The following is a 27,414-nucleotide window of genomic DNA, read 5'->3' as shown; positions in this document are numbered from 1 at the left end:
TTGTTATCCAAGCATTTGTTTTTGAGTGTGCGTTAGCAATTTTATTTTCTTTTATATTGAAGGTAGTATCAAGATAACATCAAGGGAGGTCTTATTAAAATTCCCATCATCTTTTTATTTTTATTTTAAAATTGCAACTCAGTTTTACTATTTTACATTTTGTCATATCTGCTAAGCACGCCTCAAAAGAGGCTATGAAAAAATTACTTCTGCCCTTAGGACTGCCTGTAGCTAACTGACCACAAAATTGCATCACCCCTTATGCCCTTATATCCTTGGTATTCTGTAAGTGTTTTTTGGATTTCTTCTTTTATATACATTTTTAGCTTCAGGACAGGTTTTAAAGATTTAGCCAAACCTATGCTTTTAGAATTGAATTGCCTTTATAACATCCCTGCAAATAATTGCCTTAACTATATTTGAATACACAAAGGGGCAAGGAATCTTCTGCCTGTCAAAGAAATTCATTTGCAGTAGTGGTACCAATTATGGTGTTAATGGCTCACACTGAGTGTTACATGTAAGGTACATTGTAAATTCCTTTATTTGTTCTTCATATGACAATATTTGGACACTACCCTGTTGTTTGTTCTCTGAATACATCCAACTTTTCCTCTATCCCCTCCTGATGTCCAGAATTTAATAGAAGATTCCAGGTAGGAGTTATCACTTTCCTTGTTCTAGCTCTGATACTTTTTAAAATTTATCCCCAAGTTGGAATATGTTAGAAAAAGTCAAGGGCAATACATTAAAAAGTTTAAATATAGTCACAGACAAGAGTGAAATTTTCTATTTTAAAATAGGCTTTAAAATTCTAGTTCTGGAGCTACAGCTGAAAGACCTAAGAATGTCAAATCTATAAGTGAAATGACAAATGAAAGCAGTTGCTTGTCTCACTGTGTTGCAATCTCTAGGGACCTGGCTTGAACCTATATCTCTCCCAGTAACTCTAAGAGAGCTACATTAGCGACATATGTTTTGGGTAAAAAATACAATTTTGTCTAAAAGTGGACTTCATTTAATGCTTTGTATTTATGTATTCCAGGGAGCCCTGGAACGTAATGAAAGCAAGATTCTTCGTTTCCAGCTTGAACTCTTGGAAGCTAAAGCAGAACTTGAAAGAAAGCTTTCAGAGAAAGATGAAGAAATAGAAAATTTTAGGTATTTAAGATGATTTTGATGTGTAACAATTATGTATTTCTGAATCCTTGACTAAACAGAGCTCATTATGTCTGGCTGCTTTTATGGCCCCTGTTGGAGCATTACCAAAGAAACTTAGTGTAACTCTATATTATTTTCTTTTATATACAATATCTATAATCGTGTATAGATATTCCTTTATACACAATTAGATATCCTTTTATACACAATTGTGTATAGATATTCTTTATACACAATTAGATATCCCTTTATACACAATTGTGTACAGGTATTCCTTTATATCAATAGTGGTGAGCTTACTAGCTATCTATATACGATTATTGCCAGATTTTATAATTTTCTTATATTTGAGGAGCTTCTACTGTCATGTGAGACTCAAGATAACACCAAATAAATGATTATATGTATAAGGACTGTGCATACTGTCTGCGTGTCCCTATAATGCCACGTTCTTGGGCATTAAGAAATTGACTGAAAATGCTGAGCCATGGAGAAAAAAATTAAAAAATTCAGTGCTATACTTTCAGACCAGAGTGAAGTTTTCACATACCCCCTGCCTGTACCTGTAGCCGTTTGTTTGAAGAGGAGCAGAAGCCAAGAGCTAAGCTGCTTATTGAATCCTTGTTAAAGCAGCTGAGTCTTAATAGTCAGGAAACTGAATTAGACAGGACTCATGGGTTGCAGAATGTTTTCTTAGCTTTGTCATAACAAGCTGATGACTTTAGACATTCCACTTCTTAGCTTCTCAGTGAAGTGAGGGGATAAAAGCAGCCCCTACATGTCACAGAAGGTGGTGAGGAAGATCAGTAGGCTGATGTTGGCAAAGCACTTCACACGCTGTACATCAAAGGCACAATTATAAACACATGGAATTAACGATGATTATATTATCTAATCTGTTCCCTTAAGTCAATGCCATATGTCAGCAAGAAAAATCATTTGAGCCTGAGATTCAACTGGCAACTTACTTTCAATGTATTTGTTAAACAGTCTTTTTTTAAGAACAAGAAAAAAAACCCTGTTAACATGTTCAATTGAATTGACCTCTTTCCCATAGCCCATTTTTAGACAAAACTCTCAAGGGGGTCAATTTTTTAATGAGGGTGTCAAGCCAAATTTGGCCTTCTATGTGCTTTGAGTTATCTTTGCTCTCACTCACTGGCATTTTCTTCTATAGGACTGACTGTGGCGAGGAATTCTGATCTACTTAAGAGGTTCTGAGTCAGTGTCTAAAAGAATTTTTTTGATGAAGGGCAAAAACCCTGGGCCTTGATATTTGCCCTACTTCTTTCCACAAGGAATAAAAATGAATGTCTCCTTGTGCAGATAAAAAAAAAAAGCAACAAATAACACTGATTTCAAGTAATATCAGACCTGTGACTATAAATAAACCCAGCTGAGGAGAAATGAATCCTCAGAGAGCCTGTGTCTCGTCAGCTACATCTGAATGTCGTAGAGCAGTTCACCAATTATAATAATCTTAGTGCGAAAAAAAGCCAGAGATCCAAAGAGCTAGGGCTGGAAGAAGAAAGAACTGAAGGATAAGCATGAGCCATGAGGAGCTGAGAAAAGAAGGGGCGGACTGGAGGCAGGGGGGTGAGCTATTCATAAATTTTAGTTAATGATTCATAATAACTATAATAGGTAGATCCAGAAAGAAAAGATGAGCTTATCTTACAAAATATCACAAATACCAGCCCAGACCCTTTCTGCTCTGAGCACAGATTGTACCAAACTGCCAAGGTTTAATCTGATAGTTTCACTTTGGGGCTAGCAAGGGCATCTTAAGGAAACTGAATAGAATGCCAGGAGGAAAAAAAAAAAAAAGCCAAACACAAGATTCCAAGCAATCAACGATAAGCCAGGGAAGTTATAGAACAAGGAAAATATTGCCTGAGGGTAAGATCAGGTTCAAGGTCCTATGCCCATATAACCCATCATTAACTCCACAGAAAGAGAAGGTGCCCAGGAAGACAGGACCTGGTAAGTAAGTTAAAGGGACCAGGAAAGCAAGAGAAAGAGACCCACAGGCAAAGGCAAAACCTTGACAGTACAGCAAACTGGGTAACTCATTCAACTAATTCTCTGCTGCCAAGCCATGTCTTCCACTCTGGTGAGGCCTGATTCTGAATGAGCCCAGCCTGGAGGCCTGTTGGGGGTGAAAAGTACAAGCAGCTGGTATGTATGTGATATGTTTCACTTGTTCAACAGATATTGGAGTGCTTAATGTTCACCAGACACTGTGCCTCATATTCTAGTCAGGGCTTCATAGACATTTTTGGATGATAGGGTATTCCATTTATTTCTATAATAAATAAATAATGTTATAGTTGACACAGGTAGAGGTAGGGAGGTGACGATGCAGTCACTGATGGAAGGAGAAGAAGAGCTGGTAGCTGGCTTTGATCTTCCCATCTTATTAGACAGAGGAAACAAGGCCAGCTTGAAGGCCAACTCATTGCCATAATTGCCATGTTAGTCAAGCCCTACTGCATGGCCCCAGACTGAGCTGACAACAGGTTGGTCAGGTGCATCCTGCGTCTTCAGGGAATTCTCTGATTGGAGGAAATGTTGAAATGTGAGAGTCATCACACTGGTCCACAGCCATGGTCTTTCTGAGCTGTATTCTGCTCTCCCAGACACACCCAGAGAGGTGTTTTTGGGAATGAGGCACTGAACTTCTTTATTCTATCATACTGCGCTTGTTTGTTTTGGGTTGATCACTGATTGAAAGGCTAGGCAAGCTTTTTCTCTAAAGGATCAGATGTTAAATGCTTTGCTAGCTACATGTTTTGTTTGCCACAGAGATGTGGCAACTACTTAACACTGTAGTTGTAGGTTGGAAACAGCCATAGACAATAGGAAATAAATGGGCATGGTGGGATTTGGCCCACAGCCCATAGTTTTCCCAACCCTGGTCTACAGCCCCAGGTATATAGTAATGTTCCTTCTGTAAAGTCCACTCCTCTGAACTCAGTCATGTCAAACTTTGCCACGTGGTCTTAATTTATATACACCATCTGACTTGGTTTCTTTTATTGTCTGAGTGAATCTCTGCCAGAATATGCTCAAATCTTTTCTCACTTCTAAGTAAAATATTTTCGAGTGTCTTTGAAAATTAGAACCTCAAACTCAGACATGGTAGCAAAATAGCTTGTTAATTATTTTAAAGCTGGCTCGTATGTATTTGGATTAAGAAAAAAAGTCTCTTATTTCTCTGACATAGATTAGCAATATCGTAAGGGAAATAAATGACCTATTGCATTGTCAATGATTTAAATGCTGAGCTAATGATTTAAAATCATTAGCTCTTCCAAGTTCTATCATCTTGATTTTTCTTTGCATTTGTTTTTTAAATTGTATTTCACATTTTAGGAAAAAGAAGGTACTTCTTCCTATATTGCCCTTGGTCCTGAATGCATCATGTTTCTTAAAGAATGTACTTGAGGGAGTTTTCATTTTAAAGATTTCTTGACTCTGTATGAAACATGTTGATTGTTTAGCAGCCATTCTACAGGACTGTATTATACCCATGCCTCTTAAACCATCTCACTTTTTACTTGTCTGCAGGCACTCATGAAGTTTCATAAACAACTGTGGGAAAAGTGCAGTTTGAAACATGCAGTTTGTCTGCTTAAGTAGAATGTATTTCTGTACAGAGGATTTTGACACCAGGCTGGGGATGCTTCAGTGTTCCTGTGTAAGGAGAGTCAGCTGTGGCAAAAATGAGAGTTTCCCAATGTAGGACAGATAAGTGTCTGACAGATTTTGGTGATGTGGAGTGTGAGCATCCCTGTATTGGTTTACTATGGCTGTCATAACAAAATGCACAGATGGGTGGCTTCAACAGCAGAAATGTATTTCCTTACAGCTCTGGAGACTAAAGCTCCAAGATCAAAGTGTTGGCAGGTTTGGTTTCTCCCGATGATCCTCCTTGGCTTGCAGACGGTCACATTTTCACTGCATCCTCATCGTGATTTCCTCTGTGCACATGCATCCCTGTCTCTTCCTCTTCTTATAAGGATGCTAACTAGTCCCATTGGATTAGGGCCCCATCCTAACAGCCTCATTTAATCTTAATTACATCTTTAAAGGCCCTATCTCCAAATATAGTCATATTCTGAAGTCTTGGGGGTTACGGCAAGAACGTGTAAATTTTGGCGGGGACATAATGCAGTTCCTAAAAGTCCATATTAACTTTACCTAGTGGGATCCCTACAGGATTCTGATCTGGAAGCTGGACAAAAGCCCAGAGCCTAAGGACAGGCATGAGATACCAACCTCAGCTTGTGAGGACCAGGGAGATGGGGTTGGCAGAGGATAGGTGCTCACATTGGGCTCTGGAGCCAGACAGAGTTATTTTCTATACATTTCCATAATTGCTTCTGAGGCCTCCCTCACCAGTGGGCAGAATGGGGGTCACGAAAAGTAGCACCTCCACCTGTCAACCAATTTCAAGCTCTGACCTCTCTCTTCCCCGTGTAGGCCGTATGCCTTCTTTTTTTCTTTTTTTGAGACAAGAGTCTCGCTTTGTTGCCCAGGCTGGAGTGCAGTGGTGCAAACTTGGCTCACTGCAACCTCTGCCTTCTGGGTTCAAGTGATTCTCCTGCCTCAGCCTCCCAAGTAGCTGGGACTATAGACACATGCCACCACGCCCGGCTAATATTTGTATTTTTAGTAGGGATGGGATTTCACCGTGTTGGCCAGGCTGGTCTCGATCTGCCCACCTCGGCCTCCCAAAGTGCTGGGATTACAGGTGTGAGCCACTGCGCCTGGCCTGTATGCCTTCTTGATCGACCTCACAGAGCTTAGGACACTGGCTTGATGACAATTCAACATGGAATCTAATTCTGATCTAATCTGATTTGTGCAGATAGGCTCTATGAGAAAGAAGAATAGAAAGGTTTTTGCCTTCTCTGTTCTCTATTATCTGTCCAGCACCAGGTCCCTGTTTCACAAATTGAGCTTAACAGGTCATGTGTCAATTACAGCAGTTAAACTGTCCTAACAATCACCAAATCTTGGTGACTTAAAACAAATAGTTTATTTTTGCCTATGTTTGAGGCCATTGTGAGGTAGGATGAAGAGTGGGTCAATAACATTCAAAGTCATTGAAAGACCCAGGTTCTTTCCATCTTGTGGAAAGAACTCCATGACCTTCTGTATGTGGCCATCAAGTTTGGTAGAAAGAGGGAAGGGAGAGTGCAGGATCTCACAAGTGAACATTTCTATGGGCCAGCCCTGGAATGGTAAACTTCATTATTCTCCACAGTGCATTTACCAGAATCTAGTCACATAGTCCCAAACTAACTACAAACAGTTTGGGAAATAAAAATTCCCATGGATTCTCCCAATTTTTTATTTTTTATGGCCTTCCTAAACACATAGCTATTGTCTTCTGTCACTTTGCAAATACGTTTTTAGTTCTAGTTTTTGTTCTTAGGAAGGAATTTAAAGTGTTAAAGTAATTCAATATCACACAATTGGTTGTCTCAGCCAATCCTTGGGTGTACTCTCAAACTCCTAGAGAAAGATGACCATTTTATTCTAGGAGAGTTGTGTCTCCAGGCTACTATAGCAGTATTGCTGCATCTCAGGAATTGTTCCAACCTGAGTGGCTTTTTCCTGCCTTGTTCAGACATTTTTCATCATTGAAAGTAGTTGAAATATTATGGCTGTCTGAAAGAGCATCCTTCCTTCATCCTTAGCCACCACAGGAAACCCAGGTGCTTGCCCTAGGTCATCCTTTATGGGATATCAGATAAGACTAAAGCTGCCTCACGGGACCTTGAAAAGCTTCTTGTATTTTCCTGAATTCTTCAGGGAAGTTGGTCTGGAAACCCTACGTAGTCCATTATGGTGGACATATACTCACTAACCTAACTTCTCATTCTCTCTGTTTTTAAAATAAAAGCACTTAGACTCATTTTGTTAGTTACTTAAAATTTATCTTGGATTTTATTCTTTTTCTGTTTCTTGTACTATTTTAAACATAGCAGGTGAATTTGATTAATTTGGATGTGTCATTTCCCCAACTCCAAATGTTATTTCAAATTAGGAGGAAGCAGCAGTGTACCATTGACTCCCTGCAGTCTAGTCTGGATTCTGAAGCTAAGAGCAGAATTGAGGTTACCCGGCTGAAGAAGAAGATGGAAGAGGACCTCAGTGAGATGGAACTCCAGCTTAGCTGTGCCAACCGGCAGGTGTCAGAGGCAACCAAATCCCTGGGCCAGCTTCAGATTCAAATCAAGGTATTTTAAAACTGTAAGATGGGGTAGGGAGGGGTGGAAAATGTTTCTGCTTATGGAAGCAAACTAAGCAACAGATTGTGTTCAGCAATAAAGATGAGGACAACAAATCTAATATTTCCAGAGAGAAGGAGTATGCTTATGTCTAAATACATGGTCAGATCATGCATGTGTAGGTGCATAGTCTATGTTGAATTCAGAGGGATCTGTACTCCAGGCCCATCTTTTCTCTCCCAGGACCTTCAAATGCAGCTGGATGACAGCACACAACTGAACAGTGATCTGAAGGAGCAGGTGGCTGTGGCTGAGCGGCGCAACTCTCTTCTTCAGTCTGAACTAGAGGATCTAAGGTCCCTGCAAGAGCAGACAGAGCGTGGCCGCAGGCTGTCAGAAGAAGAGCTCCTGGAAGCAACAGAAAGAATCAATCTTTTCTATACCCAGGTGGGGCCCATATACTCTCCCTATTAGCTGGGCCAGTTGGTTGAAGGCAGTGGTTCCCACACTTGGGGCGGCCTTGGACTATGCACAGTCGCCCTGTTAAGTCTTGGATGTGCCTGTGAAGCAAAGGCATGGTCATACTCTTCATTTGTTCCCAAGTATGTTATTTCCCTCAGGCCGCCATAACAAAGTACCACAAACAGGGTGGCGTAAAGCAACGGAAGTTTATTTTCTCGCATTCCTGGAGGTTGGAAGCCTGCAATCAAAGTGTCAGCTGGGCCATGCTCCCTCTGAAACCTGTAGGGAAATCCTTCCTTGCCCCTTCCTAGTTTCTGGTGGCTTACTGGCAATCTTTGCCATTCCTTGGCTTATGGATGCATCACTCTAACCTTCCGCCTTCACATGGTGTTCTCCCTGTGTCTTCACAGCATCTTCCCGCTGCAAGGGTCTGTTGCTGTCCAAATTGCCACTTTTTATAGGGGTACCAGTCATATTTGATTAAGGTCCACCCTAATGGCCTCATTTTAACTCATTTACCCCCTACCTCCCTTTTTTCCAGCTTCCTTTTAAACAAAATAAGACCCTATTTCCAAATAAGGTCACATTCTGATAAATAAGGGGTTAGGACTTCAACCTATCTTTTTGTGTGTGTATGAGACAAAATTCAACCCATAACAATAAGCCTTATGCCAGAAGAATGGATTGTCAGGGCATCCACAGCCAGGATGCTGGGGAGGGAGGGATGAACATTCCCTAATGTTCCAGAACCACTCCTGCTCCTGGTTCTCCTGCTCTCTCTAAGCCATGTGCTTCCCCAGCATCCCAGGATAAAAACAATGCTCCTGTCTTGGAGCCAGGAAAGCCCTAACAATTCTGAGTGGCTGCTGACAAATATGATACACCGTCTGGACTCTGGCTTCTAATGGAAGGTTATGTAAGTGACATGAAGCAAGAATTCTTAGATCCTTCTCCTTATCCTAGAATCAGAAGAAGCCGTAGTTTCTAGGACAAACATCTATAGTAAATGGGTTGTGTGATAAGTGTTTATAGGGCACCCCCACCATAACCTGGACTGGTATGGATGGTATAGACACAGAATGTCTCCACTGTCCTAAAAAAATGAAGATTGAACTAAGCAATTACTGCTAAGAGTATAATGATATAGCAAGCACACCCCTACAGAAAGCCTTCTTTGACAATCCAAGAGTTAGGTAGATGCACAGTATGCTTCTTCTGAGTCATGAAGGACATGTAAGAAGCCAGCCAGGTAGAGAGGAAAGTAAAGGGCAGAGACATGGGGGCGGGGGGAAGGAGTTTAGGATTCTAAGGGAAATTCACATGGTAGAGTATTGGGTGGATAGCCAGAAGGATCAGAAATCATGCTGAGATAGGTGGGGCCAGGTCACCAGTGACCCTGAGCCTGAGAGTGATGGAGTTTGAATTTTATCTTGCAGCTCATGGAGATCCACTGAAGAATTTTGAGTAGCTAAGAGTGAAGTTATCAGATTTGCATTTTAGGAAGTTTTACTGTGGTGATTATTGTGAAGGACAGATTAAAGCACCTAGGGGCAGAACTGCTACACTCTGGGGCATTTAGAAACATCTGTGGGATCATTTTGGTTGCCACAGTGACTGGGAAATACCACTGGCATTTAGTGAGTAGGGTCCAGAGATACCAAAACTCCTTCAAGGTGAAGGATAATCCCAAGGAACTGCCCCTTCCAGAATGCCAATATTCCCCCTACTGAAAAATACTGGATAAAAGAAAGTATAAACCAGAAATGTGCCTGTTGAAAGATGTTGTAATTAGTTTGTGCCTACAGTTTGACTTTTGTGTCCATGTGTATGACACAATCCCATCTGGGTACCATGTGGTATAGAACAAATAGTCTGTAGGTTTTAGGTAATTCCCAACAGGCTAACTCAAACATTTTTTTTTCTCCTTCAAGAAAGTTTAAATACAATGAGTTGGATTCTTATAAAATAGACTACAGACTTTTTTTTAAAAAGTAACTCATCCACTGTCTAGAGCAAGGTTTCCCAATCCCTGGGCCACAGACCAGTACAGGTCTGGGGCCTATTAGGAACTGGGCTGCACAGCAGGAGGTGAGCTGCAGGGGAGAGAGCTTTGCCTCCTGTCAGATCAGCAGCAGCACTAGATTCTCATAGGAGTGCAAATGCTCTTGCGAACTGCTCATGTGAGAGATGTAGGTTGCATGCTCCTTAGGAGAATCTAATGCCTCATAATCTGAGGTGGAACAGTTTCATCCCCAAACCGTCTCCCCCCCAACCCCGCTACCTGGTCTATGGAAAAATTTTCTTCCATGAAACCAAAAGGGTTGGGGACCGCTGGTCTATAGTACTTAATTGCTGTTGGTAACAAATCATTTGCCATGCATATCATACATGATAATGCACCAGTGGGATCCAATATGATGCAAAATCACTAGCCTAGAGAGAGATGAGGATCAGCTAGAGAAAAAGCATGCATAGAGAGGAGAGGATTTGGGGAAGAAGAAAATTAGGTAGAGGAGACCTGGTCTCTAGGGCAGAGTTTCTGAAACTTGATGTGTACATATAAGAATCCCTAACACAAAAATGTAAATTCTCAGATCTCACCCCAGATCCACTAAATCAGAAGCTCTGCAATGGGACCTAGAAAGTGAACATGTTCTCAGGTGCTACTGCTCATAGAAAGACTACCCTTTGACCAGCACTGGTCTAGGTGATATTATTCACAAGGACCTCTCCCCAACCTAAACCATGCTGGGGCACCTTGCAGTTACTAGAACATTATCAAGCAAAATATACTGAACCTTTTAGGGAGCCTTCTTAGCTACCTCCTGCATTTCCAGATCTCCAGCCTAGGACTAACATTTGAGGCTAAACTTATCTTTGACTGATTACAAGTGTCTTTTTCAAACTTGAGCTGTGACAATCTAGATTACCTTTCTGCAAAGCACTTCCTAACTCCCTTTCTCCTAAAAAAAAAAAAAAGAAAGAAAAAAAAAAAAACAAATTAGAGAGTAATTCAGTTTGCAAAGATTTAAACCCTTGTCTCCCTAGCAAATTTTAAAGGATTCTATGTACAAACAAATTAGTATTTGTACTTATACCTTCTTCTACAAAGAAATAGTTTCTATGGAGTCTGTGCTGTGAGCATCCAAAAAACACTTCAGGAAAATACAACTTATTTCCACCCCATCTCTCAGGCCATGGCAGTGGAAATCTAGGAGGTATACAGGGCCTGGCTTTCCATAAGGACAAAAGATGGCAGTCTCGATAAAGATGCTTCATGCCATAGAGAAATGGGGTAGATAGAACCAGTGATGCTGGAATATCATTCTATTTTTTATTTTTCTTTTTTGAGATGGAGTCTCACTCTGTCACTCAGGTTGGAGTGCGATGGTGCAATCTCGGTTCACTGCAACCTCCACCTCCCAGGCTCAAGCAATCCTCTCACCTCAGCCTCCCGAATAACTGGGACCACAGCTGTATGCCACCACACCCAGCTATTTTTGGTAAAAGTTTTGGTAGAGACGGGGTTTCACCATGTTGCCCAGGCTGGTCTCAAACTCCTGAGCTCAGGAGATTCACCCCCCTCAGCCTCCCAAAGTGCTGGGATTACAGGCATGGGCCACCACACCTGGCCTGGAGTATCCTTCTATTTCCAAGTCTTCATCCTGCTACTGAGAAAGGCACTAGCCAGAGGCAAGTGAATGTGAAACGGATAAAGTGAAAGGAGAAATAAAAAAATAGAAAGCCTATGCCTTTTATATACACTGTGAGTTTTCACACCCTCAGAAAAGCTGGGCTTCAAACACAGACCAAATAGCAGCAAAAGGATATTTGGCCTCTAGTGTCACAACTCAGGAAGGAAAGAATTAGGGCAGCACCAACCACAGAACACAAAGAATCCTCCGTGGTAATGAGGGTACCTAAGGGCTGGAGGAGGAGGCTTATTCTGAACTACTTTCCCCACCTCCTCACTGTAAAGTAAGATAGGAAGGGAAGTAGAAAAAGAAGAGGAATGATTTTTTTTGTTTCTGGAGCAGCATACTTGGAGTTACAATTTTTATTCCCCAACCTCTGCTCCTCAGATGTCTGCAACTGACCCCAACTTCTGCTCTAGAACACTTGTTTCTACCACATCCAAAAGCAAATGGCAGAGAAACATTTCCTCAACCCATTGAAAACCAAACACATTTGGGGCTTGTAGGTTATCTAGATACCCTTCTTCCCTTCTGATTCAGGCTGCCATCTCTTTAGTCTTGAACTTCTAATGGGTGAAATCCCTTCCATTCAAGTTTGATGGCAAAAGCCTTTCAGGATTGGGAGCATTGCTTAAGGGACTATGGCTCACTATAATAAAATTTGCTTCTGGCCAGAGCTGACTCCCATTGCATGTCCTGAACAGACCAGCTTGCATTTGCATTGCTGGTTTTTACTTGCCTAATAGGAATGCTGCTTTTCTTTAGAACACAAGCCTCCTCAGCCAGAAGAAGAAACTGGAGGCTGATGTTGCCCGGATGCAGAAAGAAGCTGAAGAGGTGGTGCAGGAGTGTCAAAATGCAGAAGAGAAGGCCAAGAAGGCAGCCATTGAGGTGGGTCCCTTGACCACGTACTCAATCCTGTCTCCTAGAGTTCACTGGCGCAGTGGCCAAGGGGCAGGGGCACATCTGCAGCCAAAAAGTATTCCATTGATTTCCCATACAGCCAAGAGGAGGTTAGTCTGACCTCTCTGCCTCCCTGTTCTCATCTTGAAAAATTAGGCCAATTAGCTCCTCCCACCAACATACCCTGGTGATGAAAAGGAGCAGTTGAATTGCTATAAGCAAAACCTTATAAAAGCAGGAGTCTTCTTTTGTTTTGGTTAAGCCACTTTTCATTTGTGAATCAATACATCTAGTGTCTAGAAACAATTCTTTCTGTGTTTCCTTACAAAAAGCTCTTTCTCCAAGGGTCTATAACAGTTTTATGATGATGATTTGGAAAGAATGTTTAATTCACTTATTGTTTTTACAACCTGTACTACTGCTTGAAGAGCAAAATCAGGTTGGTAAAAAAGGGTTTCAGGGCTGCTGTACTTTCTTTATTTTCCAGTTGATGATGGCAGTGATTTTCCTAAATGATGTTGAGCTCAGAGTTGGCTGCCAGCTTTGGCGCACCTTCATAGGGACTGAAAAAAGGCCACCCTCTGGGCACCCCCTGTGGGCAGATGCAGCACTTCTCTCAGAGGGCATGGTTAGCGGAAGGTACCACTGGGAAAAATATGTTAGTGGAGGGGGAGGTTTGTGTGTGGCAGATTCAGCTTTGAAGGTCCCAGAGCTTGCAGAGTGGGGCTTGGGGTTGGTTTCTGTCTCTGCTCACCCCTTCTCCATCAAGAGCTTTTGTGCAGCCCATCAAATGCACAACCACATGCAACAGCCCTGATCCTCCCACATGAAGGGAAGCAGATTCCCCCGCTAAACTAGGAGACAGGACATTTGATTATATTTTACATTAGTCACTTTAAAATTCAAAGGAGGTGAAGAGCTTGTATCCATATTTGCTCAAGTTATTTAATACTTGGGGAACTAAACAAAACCATTGCACCAAATCCCAACCACCTAATCATTGTAGAATCCAGCCCCCTCTAAGAATGGGCAACCATGCCTATCACTCATCCCTTTTGTATCAAGGCAGGTATTCTGATCTCTGAGGAAAACGAGGTGTGTGAAATCTTGAAGATGTTTGATGGCCAAGGGAACAGATATGTGTAACATTTATGAAAATCCACACAGGTAGAAAGGAATAAAAATAGCTGCTCCTGTTTGATAAACATACGCAATCATATATTATGAAGATGCTCTCTGCTTAATCTTGCCTTGATAAGATTTTCTTGACAGTGTTGAAAAGTGAACTCATCTCTGACCCCAGCCTCCAAGCCTCCCACAGTTTAGCTCTGAGTCCCAACCCCACATCACAGAATGTAATTCATTCTTTGCCCTCACCATCTGCATAGAAGTCTCACACTTAAATTCTGCAGATGGTTGGTAACCTGATAGACAGAAAAGCTTGGGCTGTGAGGGCCATGTTCTTACATTAAATGTACCTAGAGATTCTCAAAACAGTTCTTAATGATTGCATTGAGACACCAAGCCCTTGTACACATAGCCAAAGCCAAGAGCAGGCTTCACAATTAACCTTTTTCATGCCAGATTATTGGCAGTGAGAGCATCTGTTACTGCCAAATTCCTGGAGCCAAACTTGTTTGTGTAGTGAATCACAGAATTATAGAAGTGAGATGTGAAAAGATTTTTGTAGGCACTTCTCCATATCTTTCCTGGTGCATTAATGTGACACCGGTTACTTTATTCAATAATCAATCATCCCAGTGCTTTATTCAATTAAAAGCCATTGCTTCAGTTGGTCATCTTTCTTTTAATACAGGTGTTGCATAATAATGTTCATATGGTTCTTCATCTTTAGTCTGTTTCCACCACTCCTTACTCTGTTCTCTCCTGTAGCTACTGCTGTCTCTATTGCCTTACTGTTAACAAACTCGAGGGTGGTAGTGGTTAGGGAGATTATAATGGGAAGAGATCACATACATAGAGGCAAGGCATGGCAGCCAGTCAGACCAGGAACTAAAGATCATGGGTAAAAATGTTAAGATCGATTGACTGCTGAACTAGCTCAGTCCCTTTTTTTAACCCCCTAGGCAGCAAACTTGTCAGAAGAACTGAAGAAGAAGCAAGATACCATTGCCCACTTGGAAAGGACAAGAGAAAATATGGAGCAGACAATTACAGACTTACAGAAAAGGCTGGCTGAAGCTGAACAGATGGCCCTGATGGGGAGTAGAAAGCAAATCCAGAAACTAGAATCCAGGGTAGGAGTCTGGGTAATCATGAGGGCTTGACAGTCCCCAATTCAAGACCTCTTTGTCCTGGAATGTGACACTAGATCTGCCCCCCAACACACATACCCTTTATCACTTTTGCTTTTAGCACTTTCAGATATTTAAGAGTGTCAGATCTCAATATATGCATTCATTCTTTGCTTGACTTTGGGTGAGCACATAGGACTTTCCTTGGACTGGATGAAATCTGCTTCCCTCTTGCTAACTAACATTGCAGCCCTTCTTGCTCACCTCACCAGCTCCAGGCTCTCACTCCAAGGCTACCTGGTGTTTCCAAACACACCCCTGGCAGTCTTGTTTCTGTGCCTTTTCTCCCATTAATTCCTCTGCAGAGAATGCCCATTTTCTGACAGCCAGAGAAAGGAGAGAGAAAACAACTAAATCAATGATCAAGAAAGACTTAGAGAAGATACAGTAGGGACTGACAGAAATGATGTGGTATCTGCCTTCAGGGAGCTTAAAAATGAGTAATAGCATCTTGAAAATAAGATTTGTAAAATTATTGAATCAATTTTAATGACTACAGACAAGGCATATGATAAATGCTACAAGAATGGAAAGAATATTCAACTAGGATTCAATTGTTCAAAAGGGCCTCTAAAAAATAAGGTATCACCTTTGCATGTTTATGGTATATCCATACAATGGAATACCCATGTCCATTTCGGGTACCTCCATACAGTCATACAGTGAGGGCAATGTGGAAAGCGTATATACCCTTTTGTTCAAGAAAGTGGGAGAATATGAAGGTGTACACATTTGCTTATATTTTCAAAATGAAATGGTAACAGGATAAATCAGAAAAATAAAAATGGCTATCTATGAGAGAATAACACAGAGATGACAGTTGGACCCTCCTCATGTACCTTGTTTAGTTGTTTTGATTGGAAAATCATATAAATCATTTGCATACTTTATAATTAAAAAAATAAGTTTAAGTCAAAGAAAAAAACTCAGCAGTCTCTAAAATTTTAACACCAATGGAAGCAAATGAAGTTAATGATATATTAAATTGGGGGCATTAAACATACACAAGTAAGAATTATTCTCAGTGACTTTTAAACATAATGTTTTGTCCATACATCCCTCAATATAAGGACAAAATAACAAAAGAATGGCAAAAACCATGCATTTATAACTTCAAAATACCAACATTTAATTGCTATTAGCAGTAAGTTTATCCAATGACATATATAAGAACCAAGATTTTTGGTATAAGAGAAACGGCATATAGGTATAAAATTTAAAAGTATGCATTTTTCCCCTAAAAAATACATGAAACTGGTTTTTCCAATTCAGTTTTAAGATTGCCAGGTTTTATTTTCAATTGCTGTTTGTTCACTATTATGGCCTAGAACCAGTGATAACTCAGTAGCAACGACCAGCAATGAACTCCTTAATATCAGATAATACTAAGGAATTAAGGTTAATATTCTTAAAGACACAACCATGATACCATCATTACCTATTAGAATGATATCCAATAGTATTTACAGGTGGAATTACATAATGTCTAGGATTTGCTTTAGTAGAGCAGTTTTTCCCCAAGGTGTTTTAATCACTTTAATCCCCCCCCAAAATTCTTAAGGAGTGCTTAAAAAAAAGTAGAGGAGCCTGTAAGAGCTCACATCCCGACAGACAGAACTGTGTGTCAGGTTCCTATATGGCAGGTGTCAGAAGATTGCTTTAAATGGGCTTCATCCACAAGGAAGTCTCACACTTGCTCCCCTCCCTTCACGTTGCACCTCTCTGAGGAGGTACAGGAGGGAAGAATGGCTCCAGTGGGGAGTAAGAGGTGGGGTCAGATGTGCTAGGCACATTCTTGCCTCAGGGCACTGGCCTTCCCGTCCTCAAGAAGGCCCCTTGGAGAAGGTGGCATTGGCGTCAAGGAGAAGGCAGGAAAAGAGGATATCTGGGTAAGAGCCCCCTAGGCAGGGGGAGCAGCCAACATCAACTCCCTACTCCCTCTCCTGCCTTATTTCTCTCTATGGCACTTATCTCCATCAACATAGCCTACATTTTACTTTGTTTTGTCTGTCTGCTTCCCCTCATTAGAACGTATGCTAATTCAGGGAAGAGATTTTTGTTTGTTTTGTTCACTGCTGTATTCCTAGCACTGGGGTGTGGTATGTAGCAGGCACCTGCGTTGAATGAATGTTAAGCTCATTTGTGTAACTCTATAAGGCTGCAGGCAGTTCAAGCAGGACTGGAGGGTTGTGGGTGACATACATGTGACATAAACTCAGCATCTGATTTCTTTAGAGAGTCAGAGCTGAACATAGGGAAAGCAGCTTAAGATTAGGTAGTATGTTGACCAAATCCTCAAATGGGCTACACATTGCTTACTCTCTATACTTACATATACATTCATACATACACTTTGGGTGTGGTTTTGTAATTCAAGAAAAAAGCTTCTCATATCTGTGTGAATTAGCCTTTCACATATTTCAGTCTAAACAGTTCTTTTATGAATCCATAAAAGATCTTACTTTTGGCGAGAGAGTTTTCCCAGAGACACTGTCCTGTTTAAGCACCAAAAACAGTGTGTGCATGTTCCCTTGACACTTTGCTGTCTTTCAAATGATTGTGCCAATCAGCAAATAGAATGCCAGCCTTGCTGGCAGCGTCTGGTCTGAGGTCACGTTTTGGTTGCAGGTTCGTGAACTGGAAGGTGAACTGGAGGGTGAAATCCGTCGCAGTGCAGAGGCCCAGAGGGGAGCCCGCAGACTTGAGCGATGCATCAAAGAGCTGACCTATCAGGTACTCCAGGAAACCATTCCCTGTTTGTCTGGCTGGGCGCTACCCTGCAGAAAAGTACTCCTTCAAGCCTGAAATGGCCTTCTGGGACTCCTGCCGTTCTCCCTTCATCTTTGTTCTCCTTCAGCAGTAGACACTGACTCACCCTCCCAGAACTCCTGTGCTATTAGTGGTTTGGATCCGTCTCTTTTCAGAGCTCTCAGGAAACAAAATGTGAGCGGCAAGTTGCAATTAGAAGTGAAAAGCTATTTATACCATCTGGATTTTTTCACACATAGTGTTTGCAGTGCTTTCATAAAGATGCCTTCCTGTGAGTGGCTGAGTGAGAACAATGTGTAAATGAAGTTAATGGCAGAGGCTCGGGGTGGCTACCCAGCTGGCAGGTTACATGGGATGCTGACTCAATTGCAGCGGGGGGCATTTCCACTCCTATTTTCTGGTTGCACAAACCCTCAAGGCCACTGAGGACACTGTTGCTGGTGCCAGGTGGAAACAAAATACTAAAGAGAGACCTCTGAAGCTTTCTGAATCTAACCTGTTGACTAACATTGGTCTCAAGCAATAATTGAAAAGAGGTGGGCAGACTTCTTACAAGTGACTAATGCATTTCTAAAGTAAAAATATCATCATCTACATTTTCACTTTCAACCATTGCTTCCCTTTTCTTTCTAATGCAGTCAACATAGATTCTCTGATGGCAGAGGCACTGTATTTTTCTCCCCTCTAGGGTCTGGCATCCTCCTATCACACAGTAGATGTGTGATTTCCACTGTTGAACACAGATGCTAAAAGTCACTTTCCAGCCCTCTCACACTGCACATGATAGCTTGTTCCAGCTATCTCACACTGGACAGTAAGCTATCTCACACTGCACATGATAGCTTATCCCAGCCCTCTCACATTGCACATGATAGCTTATTCCAATACAAAGGCAAATTCATTTTAGGCACCCATTTTTACAGCTTCTTTGACAATGCCAATGCAAGATCTGCTAGTCCTGATTCTGGTTCCTGAGGCTGAGTTGTTAAAGATGTCAAAGTCTTCTTCCCTTGCAGCAGGAAGGATAGATAAGAAAGCACAGCACTTCAGAAGCATCATCTTGGGCTAATTAAGATGAAACAAGCTACTTGCACAGCTCTTTTATTATTAAGCGGTTCCTTTTGTAAGATGAGTTAGTCTGACACTTCTTTAGACCATGCTAGGTATATCAAAGCCACTGAGAAGTGGGCCCATGGTATGTGTGGCTAAGTAGGTAAACACCTTGGGAACTTAAAAGTTTGCTATTCTACTTTGAGGAAGGTGGAGAAGCCACCCATGTTGATGGCATGAAATGCTGCTTTAATGTCTGGATTTTCCTTTTTATTTTCCCATTGATTCTTCTTATTGTTTTATTCTGTAAACAACTTCATTATAGAACAAAAAACCAAAGTTATATATTTTTTTGGTTTTCATTGTCCCAAGGAATGCATTCTTGTTCTATTGTGTCTTACCTTTGTTTCTTCATTGTAATAATCCTAGTGTTTCTCATGTACTAGAATGAGGTACATTTATTAATTTCTTCCAAGTGTCTGCAGAATGCTTAGATAGGCCTATTTTCTGCCATCAAATCAGCTAATATCATTAGGCTAGACCCTGTAAGTTTAAAAAGACATTAGAGGACACTCCACATTTCCTGGTACTTGGTTTTGAAATGTTCAAGGTTAACGCTGAGTCATCTCAATCATCAAAATAACCACCAGGACAAGGAGGCAGGGTGTTTGTTGATAGCCCATTCCTAGGTGCAATTAAAAATGTCATTTTGAAAGGGACACAAATATCATTTTCTTAGGAAAAGTCCTCTGGGAAGATTCTGCTACTGGAAAGGAGTCAAGTGTTGTCCCACTCCATGACAGTTCTATGGCTGGTCCCCATGCTGCATTTATCCTCTCCTTTATATCCCCTTAGCATTTGGAAACTTGTCCTATTTTCTCTCTCCAGCACCTAGAAAAATGTGCTATAAAGCAGAACATAAGATTAGGTACTTGTAACTGCTATAGAAGGTCAAGATAGTTCCTCTGCCCCTCACTCTCCACCCATCTACTCGGTTCTACCATCAACTGCCTCCTACATCCAGGAATCTGTATAGATATTATTTAATCTTTACACATCTAGTCAAGAATGTAGTATCATTTTTAGGGATAAGGAAATACAATTTGGTTAAGTTGCTGTGTTGAGAGGGTTCTCTAGGAACCAAATGCCAGGATAGAGTTAGATGTACAAGAGATCTATTAGAAGTAACATCTATGAAGGATGAAGATGCAAGCAAGCAGGATGGGGCAGAGACGTGAAGGGAGAGGCTGAGGGAGGAAGAGGAGAAGGGAAGAGCGTCAGACTGTAGTGCAGCTCTGGGCAAGTCTCCAGCACAAAGATTGCCCAGAAAGGACTCCCATGTTGGGCAGAAATGGCCAGACACTAGTGACTTCACTATGCCCAGCTATTGCCGGGGGGCTGCCTGGGAAGTGTGTGGCCTCAATGCTAATGCTGTGGCAGGTCCCAAAGGCACTGCAGTTGGAGGTTATCAGGTAACTGCACTTCTCACCGCTGAATGTCAAGTTCTTTTCTGGATAGGAAATCTAGGACGTGCATAGTCATGGTCACCAGTTACTCAATGCCCTAGAGCTGAGATGGGAACCTAGGCCTAACATCAATGGCTTTGCCTTCCCATGTGGGAGGGACATCAGTAACATCAGCAACCACTTCTAGCTTTTTTCAGTTTTCTTCTGTGTGGCCTCCTTTATGACCAGTTTACTCTCTTCTCAGTAAACTGATTATTAGCAATTAAACCTGTGTTGATTTTATAATTTACTATAAGCACATAATGCTATGAGTCTTTTGAATTTTATAAACCTGACAAGTTGAGGGATAGGCAGATAAAAACAAAGAAGGGATTTTATTTGAACCAGACTTGTCTCAGTTCCCCAACTAGGTTCTTTCATATATATTCATCCCTGCCTCCTGATGGTTAAAATTAGTAATTATTAATATCTACTTTTACATGGTACTTTAAGGTGGTGGTGTGTGTGGCGGGGGAGCATTCCAGATGATGAGAATAGCTTGGCTAAACCTAAGGAGGACAGAGTAAGCAGGGGAGCTCTGGGGAAACAGGAGAATGTGACCTGGTTAGAGTGGGTTCGTGGTGGTGGGGGGAATGGAAGGTAAGTAGGGGGAACATTAAAGCTGCCAAAAAAGTTCATACTTGATGGAATAGGTCAAATGGAGCCAGAAAGCAATTTTAAGCAGTAGTAGATCTTTCTTGATTAAATCAGCTTCTCAACCCTGAGCAAATTGAGATATTTTCTTCCTTTGAAAAGTACAATAGCTCCAATGTGGAAATATTCCAGTTAAAGGGGCATGAGGAAAGAGGGGGCAGGCAGACCCCTATCTACCTGCCTGCCTCTAGCCTCCTCTCTCTCTGGAATACCAAAGGCTCTGCAGAGCACAGTTGAGAAACATTATCCCACCAGATTTCCTTTCTTCAGCCCGAGGCTGGATTGTAATTGAGGCAATGAGAATGGGCACACCATGGTCCCCACAGCTTGTAGAATCTTCCCTGCTATCTCCGCATCAGAATTCCAGAAAATTTATCTTTTCTATAGTTCTATTACTCAAAACCAAGAGTCAATTAGAAAGTTCAAAGGAATAGTTGTTTTGATTGGGGAGCAATTGGTTTTCAGTTTTGCATATGTGGCTTTTATAATAATGCACTTCATTCCTGCTAAATAAAGATACAGCTTTTTATTTAGCTATAGCTAAAGCTATTGCTGTTTTCGTCATCTGAATGCACCCCCACTACCACCACCTTAAAGTAAAATATAACAGTAGATAATTCACTACTAATTTTAAGTATACAGATATAGCTTCAGGCAGATATAGCTTGGTTGAGCTGGAAAGACTGAAGACCCAAACTGAACCTAATGGGTTTAACTCCCATTTCAGCAAAGGTTGGTGGATCAGGACAAATGACTGTTAGTACTGACAGTTCTATTTATCAATTTCTTGGAACTTGGGTGAGTTAAACCCATTGTTAAAATCACAACTCTGAGATGATGTTTAATAAAGTTCCCTAATCCTTATTTCCCCACATGAGACTACCCCAACATAGACTGCTGGATCCTCTGAATCACCTTCCCATACATGCCTATGTATTGCAGGCAGAGGAAGACAAGAAGAATCTGAGCAGGATGCAAACTCAGATGGATAAACTTCAGCTAAAAGTGCAAAATTACAAGCAGCAAGTTGAGGTGGCGGTGAGTGCCTGGGGAAGTTTCAGCCTCATGGATTTCCCAGTGTTGTTTTGATTAAGGGAGATCTGTGACCCTGAGCTCAGCAAGCAGCTTGTCAGAGAGGGCCTGCTCAGCTTAGAGTCTGCTCATTCTCAGTTTTTTTTCTCAAGTTAGAATTCTCAGCCATGGCAAAAATGTGTGTGGCTTTTCCCTCCAGGAAGCCAGAGCTCTCTCCTTTACCTTTGTGGTTGCACCCAAACAGGTACACAACAAGAAATGAGATAGGTAAAAGCAGAGTGTCACGTAGGGAAGGCCAGTCTTGGGCAAGGTAGTCACCCTGGGGCCTCCCTCATCCCAAAACCTTGGGTAAACATAAACATGGTTCACAGTATTTGTTCTTGATGATCCTGGATATGGTTGTGGACAAAACCACCATAAATTGAAATGTACTTGCCATCCCTGGGTCAGTATCTATAACTACAGGGAATGTAATTGATAAGTGTCATATATATTGATTTATCCGTAATATTAACTCTTGAGGGGTTTTGATTATTTCAATGATTTGGCCTAAAACACTACCTGTTCTAGCCCAAGGTCTAATAATTACCTGTTGACCCATATAATTTTAAAGACAAGCCCCCTCTACCCAGGGGTAGAATAGGATGTTAAACTCATGACAAAATAGACAACTGTGGTTATTCTAGCACATTTTCAGTCTGTGAGAGCTTTACTGCATCCAGTTGATGAAAAGTGCCAACTAGGTTCTGAATTTCCAGGGAACAAAAGTTTTTAAAAAATGGATCTTATACCTGCTAGAAAGTCTGAATCCTAATATATCATACCAAAATATGATATCCCATTCAATACTCAGAAGTTTAGATTCTTTTCACATTATTCAACTTTCTCATGTCAGAGCAGAAAAAAAAAAAACACCTGACTATATAGGCATGGAGATTTCTTTTTTTTATTTTTATTTTTATAGGAAACACAAGCCAATCAATACCTTTCCAAGTATAAGAAACAGCAACATGAGTTGAATGAAGTGAAGGAAAGGGCAGAGGTGGCAGAATCTCAAGTCAATAAACTCAAAATTAAAGCAAGAGAGTTTGGGAAAAAGGTATGGCAGATATTCAACTCTGTTCTAACTCTTCAATCATGTTTGTTTAGGGCTGATGTCATTGCATGGACCAGTATAACAAGAAATTTGTTTTTCTCCTTAAAAGCTTTTAAAAGATAAGAACAAAGGGTTCCAATAAAATCTTCCCATGTTTGCTAAATTATACTTGTCCTGGTAGATGAAATGCTAAGCATTTGAGTGACATGCACATTGTATTTATACTTTTCAAATGCTTACTTCCATGTTAACTTGCAGGATCTAAGAATTAGGGCCTGGATTCATTTGTGTAAAGTAGTCAGGAGTCCATGGAACAAAGTTGATTTTAAAAAGCACAGATGGATCGGCTCAAAATTCGGAGTGAACTCTTTACACAGTAGACACATACGTGACTTTGTACCATATCAATTTGGAGTCCAAGAGGGAAGATGTTTAAAATTGAGGCAGTGAAGGAAAACAAATACAAGAGTCTTGCTTTGTAGTTCTCTGCTTTATATTCCTGATTCTGCCCAAAAACACAGAGAAAGGATCTTTCTATATCTCTTTGGTCCACGAAATGGCTCTTCTAATCTAATGGTAGAGGCCATTGCCCTGATTTTACTGGTAGAGTGACAAAGAACAATGTACTAAATGTTTGGTAGGGTCAGGTAGTCTTGGCTTCCTTGTTGAAATTTTCCCAGGAACACACAGTTTTTAAACGAGGTCTGGCTTTAGGCGAAAGGAATCAAAGGAGATTGGATAATGTGGTATTAGCTAATAGATTGCCTGAAATCACTGAGCATAGCTTCTGGCATAGATAGGCACCATCATTTCATTATTATTATTATTATTATTATTTTAAACGTGGTGCATCACTAGCCCTCTTTCTCTGTGTTTTCGGGCAGAATCAGGAATATAAAGCAGAGAACTACAAAGCAAGACTCTTGCATTTGTTTTCCTTCACTGCCTCAATCTTAAACATCTTCCCTCTTGGACTCCATATTGACATGGTACAAAGTCACACATGTGTCTACTATGGAAAGAGTTCACTCCAAATTTTGAGCCGATCCATCTGTGCTTTTTAAAATCATCTTTGTTCCATAGACTCCTGATTATTTTATACAAATGAATCCAGGCCCTAACTGAATTACTAGTAACCCTGCAAGGTAAGTTGATAGGGTTGCCAATAATATGCATAAATACTACCTTAAGGGAGGTCAAAAGCATCTCTTTTGAAGGAGAGCCTAAGAGTTGGTTATAGTGAATATACTTAGATCTAAATATAAGAAATATGAATCATTGAGAGACCCCAGAAATTTTTTACTGATGCCTGAATAGCTGCCTCAAGGATAAGTCCTATGCGAGAGGGGCAATTAAGTGGTTTGAACTTTGGCCTCAATTTGAGAAGTGTTGTGGCACTGGATTTAGGGTCTTCTCTGCAGAGCCCACCAGCAACCCCATGTAATGACTTGTTTAGGGAGGTGCTTCCCATGTGCTGCAATTGCATTCAGCTGCAGGAGGTTGAAGGGCCTTCAAAACAGATGCCATGCATTCGACTTTGTCACAGTTATTTTCAACAAAGAACAGAGTGAGTGAAGTAGAAATTGCTTTTGAGAGGCCAGAGAGGAATAGGAAAACCTTCCTTGGCAGTGCAATGACTAATTGTTTCCCCTTCACAGAAGAAAAGCCAAAAAATCCTCAACTGTCATATGCACAAGGAAGAGGTTTGCTGATAGAATTCTGTGTCAGGGCTGGGGAGCAAACTGGTGATGTGGCTGCAGAATCTTTCTCCTTATGGGGTTGGCAAAGGGGGGTGCTGCCTTCATTGGCAAGACAAGGCAGGCAGAAAATTGAGAGTGACCGAGCATGCCCTTGGGGTGAATTACCAGGGTCTGCTTTCTATAATGCAGATAATTGCCTCAATTCCCTGCCTCCCTTTGAAGTTAATGAAGAGTTGGCTAAGGCCTGCTTACCTCTGGAAAGTACTCAGCTTGGTTCTGGGCATGTGTTCCACTGGTGAAAATCACAGGAAATTCACAGAACACACTGACATTCTGTTTTTCAGGTTCAAGAAGAATAGCATCCCCTGCTTTGAAAGGACAACAGCTGGAGAAGTACAAGGAAGGTGCTGTTTCATGGCCAAAACTTAGGTTGCATGGAAACATTTTTTAAAACATGTTTAAATTGCTTTTCACACCATATAAACAAGGCAATTAGAAAAATAAAGGGAATATCATTGCTTCCACAGTTAATGGGGATTTTTTGATCCTCAAATGCAAGTAAACTACCTTCTAATGCTTCACATGACAGATTAAATAAATGGAAGAACCTTTTCAATTCTGATGTTTAAAAAATGAATAAATACTTGATACTTTGTCCATATTTCCTCTTAATGGGTAGGACTCATAGAAGATGTCCTTAGACCAATCACGCTTCATGGGGACTAGGGCATGTTGGTGAATGGTTTTTACTAAAGTTAGGCAACTTTGGCTTGATTCACCCCTAAATCTATGAATGTATATTGTGAGCCAGCAGTGGTAGAATGGAAGTCATAAGATCTCCTCAGCATTGTGATATAAATATAGCCATAGTTAGGCAATTTGAACATGTAGGCAAAACTCTCCTAATCAACACACATGTAGGCTATATGCTGGTACATGCTTTAAACATGGAGGTAACCCCACACAAGACATTCAGTGACAGGTGATATGCTGGATTTGTGCAGTACCGATTTGGCTCAGCTGGAGGAACATGTCCCGGAATTCCTCTCTCTCATGGTTCTGGATTGGAGTAGGTCATAAAGAAATTTGCATTAATTTGATCAGCAGCTATTTTATGCTCATAAGGTCAGTGTACAGACCCAAGCATGGTGACAGCTTGAAAATATGACTCCAGGCCAAAAAGGGGAGCTAGAAGAGACCAGAGACAGCTTCCTGGACCCAGAGCTCTTCCAGCTCCTGCCAGCCTCCTCCTTCAGCTTTGCAAAGTACTGGCCAGGTGTGTGTGCAGCTCCATGGCAATCAGCATCAGCTTTTCCTGAGATCACACACAGCATTGCAGTGGAGGCCGTGAGACAGACATGGGTTCTGTTTGTTCTTATGGACTTCCCTTCATCCTTGCTGCATTCACAGTCGACCTACAGTGACTTCAGGCCCAGAACCAGATGGAGAGGGAACAGCCTGGCCTAGACTTCTCCACCAGCACCCACAATTGTGTAAGGCTGAAGCTCTATAATAAATCTTTATTCTGTCATTCTCTGATTCTGCCTCCCTGATGCAACCCTGACTCATATGGGTAGCTTGAAGATTAATTCAGGGACTCAGTGGTATCAGAGGACCCAGGTTCATTCTTGTCAGAATCTCTTGTCGCCGTAAGAGGACTTCAGCAGTCCTGAGCATTTTCTCCCCATACGATAACCTGTCTCTTCTTAAAAATGGAGAAACACTTTCCCAGAAACAGACCTCTGGAATAATTTGCCTCATACTCTAGTGAGCAGATTTCTTTACCTGCTTATGCTGAACCAGTCTAGTGGCAAGAGGACTGCAATTGTCAGGGTTGGCTCAGACAGATCAAAGTGGATGCTGTTGAAAAATCAGGGTACCATTTTGAGCAAGGTGAACCAAATTTGAGTTTTGTGGTTGGCGGAGAGGGATGCACAGCCACAGAGTGAACTAGCAGGTATGTGTGTCGGGCTGTATCCAAAGCAGTCGCTCCTTCTTACCATCGGTCTCAACGCAATGAGAAAACAACGTGAAACATTTAACATGGAACTTTTCTAGGGTTTTTTTTTTCCTGGAATAGTAATTTTTTTAAAACTTACTTCAGTAAAAAATAAGTTTGGAATTATCCTTTAATAAGCCAATGTTTATATTCAGGAAACATCTCTATATCCCAAATCTTTTCTTAGAAATTTGCTGTTGTTGTCATATTACCAATCCTGAAGTCAGGATGCTATTGTTTCTCCACACCCCAGGCACATACTCAGTAAAGTCAAACTTCTTCAGCTTGGGGATGCATCCAGTTTTGTTATTAAGTATCATATTCTCTCACTAGGACACAATTTTTAAAAAGGAACCAAGGCTAGGGGGAAGCAGAGATGGTAGACAAATATTATCTCAATGGAGTTTTTCTTCACAATGGAATTTTTAAAAAAGATATCTAAAAGTTAGTTATATTTATTTTTTTTAAAAAAGTTTACTTTAAGTAAGTTCTGGGATACACGTGCAGAACATGCAGGTTTGTTACATAGCTATATGTGTGCCATGGTGGTTTGCTGTACCTATTGAACCGTCCTCTAGGTTCCCTCCCCCGCTCCCCACCTTGCAACAGGCCCTGGTGTGTGTTGTTCCCCTCCCTGTGTCCATGTGTTCTCATTGTTCAGCTCCCACTTATGAGTGAGAACATGTGGTTTGGTTTTCTGTTCCTGTGTTAGTTTGCTGATAATGATGGCTTCCAGCTTCATCCATGTCCATGCAAAGGACATGATCTCATTCCTTTTAATGGCTGCATAGTATTCCATGGTGTTTGTATCACATTTTCTTTATCCAGTCT

The 27,414-nt window shown here is 41.2% G+C and overlaps 2 protein-coding genes across 8 annotated transcripts in view; one reads left to right on the top strand and one right to left on the bottom strand.

Moving 5' to 3' along the window:
* Positions 1 to 25,241, top strand: part of MYH15 (myosin heavy chain 15) — a 135,153-nt gene extending 109,912 nt beyond the window's left edge. The window contains exons 33-41 of the mRNA XM_054680862.2: positions 1,046 to 1,161; positions 7,220 to 7,412; positions 7,647 to 7,850; positions 12,326 to 12,451; positions 14,551 to 14,721; positions 17,407 to 17,511; positions 21,699 to 21,794; positions 22,753 to 22,887; positions 24,929 to 25,241. Of these exons, the coding sequence (XP_054536837.1) occupies positions 1,046 to 1,161; positions 7,220 to 7,412; positions 7,647 to 7,850; positions 12,326 to 12,451; positions 14,551 to 14,721; positions 17,407 to 17,511; positions 21,699 to 21,794; positions 22,753 to 22,887; positions 24,929 to 24,943 (1,161 nt within the window). The 3' untranslated portion in view covers positions 24,944 to 25,241. The remainder of the gene's footprint in view (positions 1 to 1,045; positions 1,162 to 7,219; positions 7,413 to 7,646; positions 7,851 to 12,325; positions 12,452 to 14,550; positions 14,722 to 17,406; positions 17,512 to 21,698; positions 21,795 to 22,752; positions 22,888 to 24,928) is intronic.
* HHLA2 (HHLA2 member of B7 family) overlaps positions 17,084 to 27,414 on the bottom strand; it is a 159,856-nt gene continuing 149,525 nt past the window's right edge. For 3 of the 7 annotated variants that reach the window (XR_010155674.1, XR_010155677.1, XR_010155680.1), the window contains 2 exons: positions 24,837 to 24,969; positions 17,084 to 19,501 (listed from right to left, as the gene is read on the bottom strand). The gene's annotated coding sequence lies outside the window, so the exon portion shown is untranslated. The remainder of the gene's footprint in view (positions 19,502 to 24,836; positions 24,970 to 27,414) is intronic. The other 4 variants (XR_010155679.1, XR_010155683.1, XR_010155675.1 and 1 more) reach the window with 4 other exon arrangements.

The sequence above is a fragment of the Pan troglodytes genome, chromosome 2, assembly GCF_028858775.2.
Source record: "Pan troglodytes isolate AG18354 chromosome 2, NHGRI_mPanTro3-v2.0_pri, whole genome shotgun sequence".
NCBI lineage: Eukaryota > Metazoa > Chordata > Mammalia > Primates > Hominidae > Pan > Pan troglodytes.
Note: the sequence above shows the minus strand (reverse complement) of the source record. Positions and strands in the feature narration are given on the sequence as shown.